Here is a 12,284-nt window from a genome sequence, read left to right on the forward strand (position 1 = left end):
ATACTAGGATCTGACAAGGATGCCTTGGTTATAGTGAATAATAGTATCTCTAGAAGGAACTTTGGCACAGGAAAAGGTGGACAAAGAAATGGAAGCACAATCAATCAATTTGATGCATTCTATGAAATTTAACAACTTCTTGTATGAGGAGATTATGGATGTTGAACCTTGACAAGGTAAAACCCCAAGGATTGTAGAAAATAGCAAAATCAAACTTGTCCAGCAAACCAATATTCTTCAGATCTAGAGCCTAGTCCTGTCTAATCCTGCAATAAATCCTTGTAAATAATCCCCTTATGTTGGTTAATGTTGAGGAAGGTAATGGTAACATCCCAGCTAGAGTGGACATAAAACATCCTTCATCTATACTCAAGAACCCTTTATCTGAGGATGTTAAAATGATTCCAAAGCAGTTTAAGTTGGTGGATAAAGGTGAAGGTTTCCCAACCTTAGGGGATTAAACCAAGCAGGCCAAAGTCAAAACAAGACCAATATGCTAAGGTAGGATGGAGATCACTAAGAAAAGGAAAAATTGACAGAATAACTCATTCAAGAACCAAGTATTGTGAGAATGCTTAACAGTCACTTTCTCTCAAACCCTTTAGTGATCGTTCTATCATGGAATAGAGTCCTCAAAAGGGGTCGTGATAGAGGAAAAGGTGGATGAGGAAATGGAAGTACAGCCAGTTGGTTTGATAAATTTTATAAAATCTTTGAAAACTTCACATGTGAGGATATCGTGGATGTTGAAGATCAACGATGTGAGATCCCAAGATTGTAGAAAATCAGCAAAAAGAATCTTGTCCTGCAAACCAAAATTCTTCGTATCTAGAACCTAGTATCATCTAATTCTGGAATAAACACAAGTAAATACTTCCCTTGTGTTGATAAATGTTGAGGAATGTAATGATAATATCACGGTTTAAGTAGACACCCTAGAAATAGAAAGTCTTTCATCTAAATTCAGTAATTATTTATCCAAGGATGTTGAAATGATTCCAAAGGATTTAGGTGAGTGAGGAAACAGAAAGATTCCCAAGCCTTGTGATGTGAACCAAGCAGGATAAAGACACCAAAACAAGACCAATATGCTAGGGTAGGATGAATATCTTTGTAAGATAAGGTGAAACTGGCAAGAGAACTTCTAGAGCAATCAAATTTGGTGAGAATGCTAATAAAACTTCTCTCACAACGTCCAAGTGTTATTGTCATAAAAGGGAATGTGAGGGGTTTAGGCAGCAGACCCTGTTAAACAATTGTTGAATACCTGATTGAGACAGACAAATGGTGATTCCCTTATAAGAGACAAAGTTGGGTCACATTTTATGCCTTACCAATCCTATAAAACTAGTGAACATAGATACATTGGAATGATAAGGATAGTTAGCCCTTCAAAGCCAAAGCCGTAAGAACAGCCAAGAATTTATGATTACAAATATTCATGCACCAACCAATATCAAGGAAAAAGCTATCCAATAGCACATTTTGGAAATCATAGAAGTCGTCCCAACTCTCCTTTGGCCAATGGTGTGGGATATCAATGCAGTCTTATATCTGACAGAGAAAGAGGCAGTCATGGCAATTTAAATGCATCCACCAAAGTTCAGAAATGGAAGATAGATTATGTGGAGCCTAGAGAAGTCACCTTGAACATTTCTAGATTGTTAATGCCTGTTATCGGGAAAAAGTGTATAGTTAGTAATGTTAATTATCAAAAGTTAGTTAGCCGACGGGTAGGTAGTTGGAGTCGCGACGGTTGGGTCGCACCCCTTCGGCAGTCATATATTGTATCACCTTCGGGTGTTGAGAGATGTATTGTTAACAACGGATATAATATGAACATCCTTTGACATTAATGGAAAGCTTATTCTGGTACTTCTTTTATATTTGCATTGTACATTGCTGTTCAATTTCTGTATTCTTCCTGTTTACCCAGTGAGGTAAACAATGCCTTCGTTGCAGAGCGACTAGACAAATTTATCATTTTTAACACGTGGCTTCTATGTGGGAGAGTGTCTCAATTGTCTATTCTGAATGGAGGCATGCTTCAATCACTAGAAGAACATAGATACATTGGAATGATAAGAATAGTTAGCCCTTCAAGCCAAAGCCGTAAGAACAGCCAAGAATTTATGATTACAAATATTCATGCACCAACCAATATCAAGGAAAAAGCTATCCAATAGAACATTTTGGAAATCATAGAAGTCGTCCCAACTCTCCTTTGGCCAATGGTGTGGGATATCAATGCAGTCTTATATCTGACAGAGAAAGAGGCAGTCATGGCAATTTAAATGCATCCACCAAAGTTCAGAAATGGAAGATAGATTATGTGGAGCCTAGAGAAGTCGCCTTGAACATTTCTAGATTGTTAATGCCTTCGTTGCAGAGCGACTAGACAAATTTATCATTTTTAACACGTGGCTTCTATGTGGGAGAGTGTCTCAATTGTCTATTCTGAATGGAGGCATGCTTCAATCACTAGAACATAGTTTGAGGCATTCCTTTGATAACCCCTTTTACTTTGAGGTGGTGTGGCTGCAGCAGAAAAGGATGCACAAATCTTTTTACATATGCTAGGAAAGAGGGATACCTGAGCTATAGAAAAGCAATGTGCGTGTTATGCAAGCTCCAATTTGTTAAATACCATGTGAAGAAGTCAGATGAGGCAGTTTTGTAATGTTCATGCTCATCTAGATCAGGCACACACCCAAGTAGGGGAGCTGGTGGTCCATATTTGTAGCAAGGAATTGGAAACAAATCTTCTCCAAAAAGAAGGCCACTCTCTTAAGCTGCACAAAGTCAGCCAGCAATTGATCACTTTGATCTTCTCTAGGTCGACATGTTTAATAGCATAGTAGATGGTGTAAGCCAAGTACTTGTTGTATGTGGCACCAAATATAATTGTCTAAGTAGGCCCCAAAATAGCCTCAAAATGTTCCTAAGTTGTTTCAGGAAAGAAAACACTAACTCTTAATCCAAAATGGGTAAAAAGTAGGCTCTATAAACAAATTCAATACAAAAATTGATTAACAAATAAATAAATAAAGAAATAAATTTTAATGGGTTGTGACCTAAGACAGATTGAAGATTCCAACATAAGCCCCACAATTGTTTATCCTAACATGTCAACAATAGACTTTGATCCCAGCTTGGAAATTTTTTATAAATAGAGAAATGCCACTTTTACTAATATTTAAGATATTTAATCTTATATTTGACAGACATTTTATCAAAAATCTCCAACTTTTCTTTCAATCCTTAAATATTTAGCAATTCTTTTCTGAATATTTCTCATATGCTTTATTAAATATCTCAAGTCCCCAAAACAAACAACTTTCAAATGCCTTGGAAGTAACTATACACTCTTTTGTTTATAACAAACAAATGGATTGACTCTTCATTTAATAGTGTTGCATAAGTTAGTTTGCTTTCTCCCTTTTTTCTCTTGATCTAAATTAAAACTTCACCCAACTTTTTAAAAAAATTGTTTATGCTTCAAAGTCTAAAAAATTTGAAAAATGGAGCAAGCTATGAAAATAAAGTACAAATTCAATATGAAAGACGAAATTCATATGTACATTAGAAGACATGAAACTCACATGTAGAGAATTAAGGCGCACACAAAGCTTAGCTGTTGACAGGACATTGATTTGGCTAGAACGTCTATCATCAGGCAACCTGGGATCTAGCAGTTTTTTCTTTGTAAAAGCCTTGATCCCAGTTTCCTTTTTGTATCGTGTTAGAATTGGAGTAGGTGGTATAAGATCTCCTTTCGCTCCTGGATACAAACTCACAACAATCGAATCAAACATTAGGCATACTTTTAGACTTTAAGTACTATGTAATGGACAAGGAGCCACAAGCTTCCTCGTGCATTTAAAATTTATCCAGAAAATATTTGGAAATAAAGAACTAAGTAGAATATGCCACCAAAAGAGAATTATGAGAACGATAAGTCTATCAGCAATCAATCTATAAATATAGAACAGGTACTCCAAAAAGCACCATAAAGGTATGTGATCTAAGCAAAGGTTAAGCTGTATTTTCCTTATATCTAGTTAAAACTCATTGAATGAGAGTGGATCAAAAACAGTCAAATTTATCTGCATTAGTTATACCATATAAGAAAAATGGATCAACAAAAATTACCTATTTGACCAACAACCTTCTGAGTGTAGGCTTGTAATGCATTGTCAAGACCACTAAGAAGTCCATTCAGCTGTGGAATCCTCATAGGCAATTTTAAACTGAAAAATTGTTCCACTACCTGTCCATGAACTAAATTAGTATGTTATTTAACTCTTCTTTTCAAAAGGATGGATATATAAAATAAGTAAAGAAAACAAAATTGAAGATAACAAATTATAAAACAATAGAAGCAATAAATATTTAGATATCGATAGCCTTTGAAATAAATGTTTCAATTGCAATATTCCAAATGTTTAACAATCTGATGCATGACAGGAGTAATCACCTCTTCCATAATTCTGTAAACTTCGACAATAGAATTACCATTCCGATGTTGAGATGACGATTCCCATTTCTGCAATTTTTCAAGGAAAGTAAACATTACCAAAATGTTGTCAGCTTGAACACATCAAAATAACACTTCTAAACTACTGAGACAGAGAAATTTATATCCATTTTTTCTTATTTGCAAGAATGATACTAGTCAACTGCAGTAAGGATAGTTGTCCTTCACCTCAAATTGGCTCACTCCTATACCAAGACTCAAATACCAAAAAAAAATAGAATTTCATTCTATTAGAATAAAATCAAATTGATCCTAAATAGGAATTTGACATCCTTTAGCTAACACAACAACAAATACATATAGAACATAAATAGAATATTGTTTAAAGTGATCAAATATATGAAAAACTCTCCCACTTATTCCTTCTGAGCAATTCACTCTGTACACATTGTACACAGATAAACATTCAACAAACTCAAAAATGTCATTCCAAGCATAAAAATTCTATCCAACTTTCAATTTTACAAGTAACTGCAAGAATTATGCTATTAAAGTCCAGTAAAAATAGTTACCATTTACTTCAACTGAGAACAATCATATAACAAAACTCCACTACCAGAAAAGAGGAGACAGAGATTTCATGCCATTGGAATACAATTAAATTGACCTTCAGTGGGAGTTTAGCATCCACGCAACAAACAACTACATTGAAAAAAAATGAAGAAATGGCATGAAACTCTATGAATTCACTTAGAACACCTAATTGTTGATCCTCAGCAATTCACTAAGTAAACCTCGTTGTCAACTAAACACTCAACAAACTCAATATGTATTTACTGAGGGTGAAGATAGGACTAGCATAACTTAGTTTTTAGTTTTACTATGAGTTCAGAAACAAAGACAACTAAAACAGCAATGACAAACAAAGAAGACTGAGTAGTGATAAACGTAGAAAGGAAGAGAGTTGCTGTATAAAGCAGGAGAAGGTGCCCCATTATCTGGATTAACTCAAAAGATCCTTTGAGGTATTCTTTCATTACACGAGGATCATAGTCTTGCTGCTGCCAACCTTCTGACATTGACCCCTGAGGTGAGTAGTGATGGTAAATAAGATAAACTGTGAAATTGTGAACACAGAAAACTCCCATAAATATTCAAAGTAAAATAGGCTGTGCCTATTGACAGTTTCACTGGATTACCCCATTCAATCAAATCCTTTGACACACATAAATGAGGTTTCTTACTATGTCTATGGCTAAGCTTAGAAGCCCTATAGCATTTTTGTCGAATAAGCTTCATGGATTCAATTTGTTTGGCGAAATATTGTTGCGCTATAGCTTGGTTAATCTTTTGCTCTTGATGTCTGATATGAAAAGAGAGATTGGTTCCTGAAGGGAGTGATATATGACTGAGATAAATGAAGTGAAGAGTCTTTATTTTTGGAGAGAGGAGCAATGGAACAGGTGAGTTATTAAGGCTTCAGGCAGGGATTTCTCCTAGTGTAATGAACATGGGAACGGATAGGTTTGCATTAAAAGATAAAAGATACCTAGGTGGAGAAAAAAGGGATGATTAGATTTGTTTGTCCTTGAAATAGGTCTCCATCTCAATGGGTACATGGAGGAAGGGGAAGGACTACATGGCTATGTGTGTTAGGTGCAGTAAAAGTTCATTTACCAGAACTTCTCCACAGAACTTTAGAATGAGTTGAGCCAAAGGGAGAGAATAAATGTTGTACCTTGTTGTCCTCATTTTTGGATTTTTAAAAATGTGACACCCCCTACAAATTTTTGCTCAAAATGTGCCATTTTTGTCTCTAAGGCACATTTTACGAGGTGAAAACTCACATTTGTTAGTATCAAATCCTCGGGGGTTGTCTTTGACATCATTGTCCAGGTTTTGGTGAGTTTTGGCCTTCGTTTTCCTAGCTTTCTGTGCAATTTCGGGTTTCAAAGCAGTCACTGCAAGTTGGAGATTTTAGCGCTAAGGCACGCTTTTTGAGGCAAAATTCTTGCTCCTTTCTGAACTGGACTAATCTTCGGTTGATCCTTGGTCCACGTTTCAAATTTCATCGCGTTCAAAGTTCATTTGCTTGGTTTTTTCTTCAAAATCGGGTTTTTTCCTCTGGACTGCGAGTGGGAAATTTTCCTTCTTTTGCGAGTAAAGAGATCTTTTTGTTTTTAAGTTGTAGGGGTTTTTTCAAGCAATTACAAGTGAAAGTTTATAAAAGTTGTAACTTCTAATTTGCTTTTTCTTTTCTATTTTCCCTTTTTGGTCTTTTAAGTTGTTTTGTAGGAACTTTTTGGTCAAATTACAAGTAAATTTAAAAATGCAAGTTTATGAAAACTTGTGAGTGCTTTAAAAAGTTCCTATTTTCTTTATTGTAAACTTGTAATAGGGATTTTAAAACCCGATTACAAGTGTTTAAGTTCTTTTTGAGTTTTATGTGTGATTGCTTCTTTAAAACCCGATTTTGCAAGGATGAAGGAAAAGTAAGTTTTATTTAAAACTTGTAAGAGGGTTTTAAAAACCCGATTGCATCTTTTTCCTTCCAAAAATGGCAGCTAGTGAAAAATTAGATAGAAGGAAGAGCATGTGGATGAAACAAAATGTTAAATGGATGAGCAAGTGGGGTATTAGCATAAGTGAATGTCCAAATAACAATGGGGAAATAAAAAAGTATGTGCAAGGAAAGTTCAAAGAAAGCATGTGGAAAGGGCCACTTGGGAGGAAAAAAGAATACTATGTCAAACATTTTAACTCTACATATGACCACACACAAAAGACCTACATAGGAATAGAAATAAAATGGAAAGCAAAAATGCTAATCGCTCAGATAAAAACAAGATCGCACCAACTTAGATGTGAGCCAGAAGGTGGATGATACCTAAAGAGGAGTGGGCAGATAGAAGGTGTAGATATTGCACTCAAGAAGTGGTTGAGACAAAATGGCATTACATCATGGAATGTTCAGCTTATAAGGACATCTGGATCAATTATATTGAGACGTTAAAAGGGAACATCTTGGGTCACTTGTTCGAAGAAGAGAAGATAATAAGGGTTGCAGATTTTTTGGTCAAGTTACACAGTAGAAGATCCAAGATGCAAAAAGAAAAGGAAATATAGGTGTTGGGTTTTGAATATACAAGTTTCATCGCTAGCTATCTGTGGATCCCATAGGCTGCTTGGCCTCGTGGACGTGATTCATTCCAAGTTCTTATGCCATTCCTTGCTATTGAATCTCTAAAACCCGACCACGTTTTTCCTAAGGGCATCAATTTGTGACATTCTTGGTTAAATCTAACCCAAGTGTGTGCATTCTTGGTTAAATCCGTTTACCATCTTTGCCACGATTTTGGAGTTCAATGATCTTTGCCACGTTTTGCATATCAATGAGGGGTGTGTTGCTTTCGATTTCTGTTGTGTTAGTTCCGCGTTTTTGGCTTAGTTGACCACGAATTTCACCATTATTGCAAAACATTTTGCATCTTGTATTTAATGAAGAGTGTTTGGTGCCAAATGTGACTCTTCTTGCAAGCCATTTTTTTGTGAAATGAGTTGAAAGCAAAACCGATTTATTTGCTGCAAGGAATATCAACGTGGTGGCTTCCATAATCTATTTATAGAGCATTACGGTTTCTCCCAAGCTCATTTGTTTTGGTCTAGGGCATTCTTCAAGCAAAGTATGTGATTTTTCGGTTTTATTTTGTTTTCTTAGTTTGCTCATGTATTGTAAATATCTTGCTCTTGCTTGAATTCAGAATTCATAGTGCTCTTCCCAAATTGATAGATTATTTGAATGCAAGTTGTGAATATGTATGATTTCCCCCTTTTCATTTTTCCCTATTTACTTGTATTCGGGTTTTTAAAACCCGACTACAAGTAACATTGGTTATGTTCATCTTCCCTTTGGTAAAAAGAGTTAACCTTCTTTTTACAAAAAATACAATGTTGAGAGTTGTCATGAAGCTCATTTGCCTCTAAAATCGAGTTTTACAAATCTGATTGCAAGTAAAGTTTTTCCCATTTTCCAAAGTTGTCAAGCTGAAAATGTGTCTTTCCTTGTCACATAAAGTTTGCCATTACCGGTTGGTATAATTCTTTCCATCATTTCCCTCATGTCAAAATCCCTCTTCCCACCATTGCATTCGTTCGTCACACCTTCATTCATTTTTCCCATTCTAAGTCTACTTGCAATCGGAATTTTAAAACCCGATCGCAGTTACGTCTTCACAAAAATTCTCTTCATTTCACTTGCAGTCAGCCTTCCAAAACCCGAAATTGGTCCAAAATGCACTCAAAAACAATTGAAAATGAGTCTTAAAGGTCCAATTACAAGTGCAAACTTGTAGTTACCCATTACACATATGAAGTTGCATGTTTGTTCTCCACAATTGCAAGTCAATGCTCTTGTTTTTCCAAACATGTAATGCAGTCCTCAAAACCCAAAATTCACTTGTGAGACCATTTTTGCAGTCCCTTTGTCTCACCCATGTCCGTCCTATTTGCACACACGACCTACCAAATCAGTAAATTAAGGCATGGATCTTATTTTGCAAGCAGATTCCAAGATTGGAGGATGATACAAAGAGAGAACAATAACATGACGGAGCCATACAAGGAGATAGATAAGTGATATGAATGATTGAGAGCATACAATGCTTTTAAGACAAAGATAGGCTTCTTACTTCAGCCTTGCAAAGAACTTCCCTCCTAAAAAGCCAGTACTACCCCAAGCAAGAAGATAAGATTGAAGTTCGTTGGCCAAGGACAAAAAGATCATTAAGGATGCAAATTCCCATTCTGGTTCGAGATGTCTTCATTTGCTGATTCTATTTTATATCATGCTGCCAAATAGCTTAGCAAACAAAGGATTGATCATTATAGTCCTATAGTTGGAGGGGTTATTGACATCTCCACTTTTGAAAAGAGGTATAGCAAGACTTGTAGTCCAATCTTTAGGAAACCCATGAGGAATGATGTTATTGAATATTTTTGCAATATGAGGGGCAAGGACTTTCATGCCCCACTTGAGAAACTCTGCTTGAAGTTCACCTAAGTCTTTAGCTTTACCAACACCCAATTTCTTAATACCCAATTCAATTTCTTGCACGGTGAAAAGATTAGTAGAAATGTTGACCAAGGGTGGGGGAGCCACCTCCAAATCATGTTTCATAAAGTTGCCTAGCATAATCAAACCATTGAGTGGCTGTGATACTATTGTCAATCTGTTTCTTTTTTGATTGCAGCTCTTTCCAAAAAAGTTTGGGATTATATTTGCTAAGAAAAATTAACTCCTCCCTCCTAGTACACATAAAATCAGCTTTCTTTTTCTTTAAAATCTGTTTGTAAGCTTTGATGTGAGTCTCTTTATTATTTGACTTTCTTAAACCTCTTCTAGCCATTTTGCATTCCTCATCAAACCAAGCATTCACCGGTAAACAATTTGTCTCAGATTTTTTGTTTTTTGTTCTTTTGCATTTTGAGAGGGCCACATGGATCAGATTTGTTAACTTATGACTGTTGAGATCATGAAATGTCTTTTTCTCCCATTTAAGAAGTCTCTCCAAAGCAGCCTGGAAGATACAAGCATTTTCTTGCGTCAAAAGAATTTTGCCCTTTGAATGTTGTTGTAGGGAAGGTTGATTTTTTTCCACATAATACCTCTTTTCTGCCCAAACAATACTTAAATAGATCGGTTTGTGATCTGATTTGAGGTCCCATAAATGTTCACCAATCACCATATCTTCGATTTTTTCACAAAGGCTATGCAAACAGACAACATAGTCAACCACACTCGCCCCATTGTAAGTGTTGCAAGTGAAATTGCTGGAATTTGTCCATCTAATCAGACCATTACAGATAATTAAGTCAAACATGCCACAGAGAGTGAGCAACTCTTCCCCAAATTGGTTGCAATCATTGGTGTCTTCTGACACTCTCTCCCATTGATGATTTTCTTCTTCTAGTAGCCAAATAGGATTACAATCATCTTTACAGCTAAAGATGCAAGCCTGTTCACTTGCAGTTTTAGCATTGAAATCCCCCACAAGGAGGACCTCGCCAAGCTGAGAGAACACATCAATATCTTTTTTTAGGGCAGCAAAGGGGTCTTTGCTGTCAAGACCACATTTCTTGCAAGTTTTGGAGACCTACGGAGCAAAATAACATGCTGCAATCCTTGTTTGCCCTCTCGGGTAAACGGTTAAATGCAGAACATAATGGAAATATATTAAATAACCAGCCTCTATATTAATTCCACAGTCCATGTACAATAAGTGCTTATAACATTATATCTGACACGACTAACATGATCCTTTCGAAGAAAAGGTACACAATATATAATACCCGAAGGGGTACGACACAACCGTCGCGACTCCAACTACCTACCCGTCGGCTAACTAACTGACCGCCGTAACTCATTATTACCGACGACAACATAAACATAATATAACAACATAACATAATGATTATTCCTGGCAACATCATCCCCCCCAAGAAAAGAAGTCGACTCCGACGACTTAATACAAAAATAGAGATGAACAGCAGGAACTACTGATGCCAGTCAGGCCCGGATCTTATACACTTGTTGCATCCTCGCCTGAAAACCCTTTTCTGCTACCATCCGATGCTCAAGTGCGGATTTCACCAATATTGCTTCCTTTGCCATCACAGTCCTCCTGTGCCTAACCCAAACTTGTCTGCAAAACACGTTTTTCAGTCTCAGCTTCCACCAACTGCTACTCAATTGATACTATCTCCCTAGCCAATTTGTCCTCGATAGCCACCCCTGCTGCTCTCCCAGCATCCAACTCCTGGGTACGCTGAACTAAGTCACACGCGACTATTGCCTCCAACCTGGTGGTCAGCTCCTCCCAAGCCCTCTGTGCATCCACCAAGGCAACCTCACGTCCAGCCGAGACATACTCCGAGTTCCTCAAAGCATACCAGTCATGCCTAGAGGTGGCCACAATCCGCTGGCACAAATGCTAGGAGACACCTCAAATCCTCCATCACACTCCCCAAAGGCTAAAAACTGAACTGAATAACTCCCTGGTGTCATACAACTACGCGGACCTGCAATGCCTTCCCTCAAACTCTGTTTGTTCCCAACCTCCAAATCCGTCTCCCTCTACGGCTTATGGCTTCCTCGCCAATGCTTAGCTGTAGGCTTCTTTCTCACAGTACGGAAAACCACAACACTTACCATGGCATCTCTAATGCCCTTCGCCCAACTCCAACAAGTGTACTGTAGCTCAAAAATAAACTGGGGGTCTGGGGGCAACGCCCCCAGCGGGGTCGAGGGGCAGCGCCCCTCGCGGGGTCCTGGGGCAGCGCCCCAGGTGCGCTCCCTGGGGCAGTACAGGGCGGGGTCGAGGGGCAGTGCCCCCGCCACCAACACCAATTTACAACCCTCAGAACCATACAAAAGTCCATGGCGCACTGCATTTCTGTGATATTTTAAGATGCCAAAAACCCTTCTTTTCCAAACTGGGGAGAAAAGAGGAGACAGCGAAGAAACAGTTCCCAGACTAATAGAGAATACGCAGAGTGCAAGTCTACGCGGAATACGCAGGGAGCAGGTATAAGCAGGTCACGTGAATGCAATAGAGGCTTTGTGGGATTGGTACAAGCACGCAAATAAGGGCTTTTGTCAGCTCTGATCATTTTGTGGGATTTGTACAAGGTTGTGTTGGTTTTGGGTCCCATTTGGACTGCATCCCATCAGGTTAGATTCTTCTTTGTCTTTTCTGAATTGTTTTTGCTGCCTTTTTTGTCTCTTTTTTGGCAATGGAAAAACAAACTC

The 12,284-nt window shown here is 37.6% G+C and overlaps 1 protein-coding gene across 3 annotated transcripts in view; it reads right to left on the reverse strand.

Moving 5' to 3' along the window:
* LOC131044816 (protein unc-13 homolog) overlaps positions 1-12,284 on the reverse strand; it is a 193,899-nt gene that overhangs the window by 35,552 nt on the left and 146,063 nt on the right. For all 3 annotated transcript variants that reach the window (XM_057978251.2, XM_057978253.2, XM_057978252.2), the window contains 3 exons: positions 4,478-4,546; positions 4,153-4,270; positions 3,603-3,781 (listed from right to left, as the gene is read on the reverse strand). In XM_057978251.2, the coding sequence (XP_057834234.2) occupies positions 3,603-3,781; positions 4,153-4,270; positions 4,478-4,546 (366 nt within the window). The remainder of the gene's footprint in view (positions 1-3,602; positions 3,782-4,152; positions 4,271-4,477; positions 4,547-12,284) is intronic.

Source organism: Cryptomeria japonica, chromosome 8 (assembly GCF_030272615.1).
Source record: "Cryptomeria japonica chromosome 8, Sugi_1.0, whole genome shotgun sequence".
Taxonomy (NCBI): domain Eukaryota; kingdom Viridiplantae; phylum Streptophyta; class Pinopsida; order Cupressales; family Cupressaceae; genus Cryptomeria; species Cryptomeria japonica.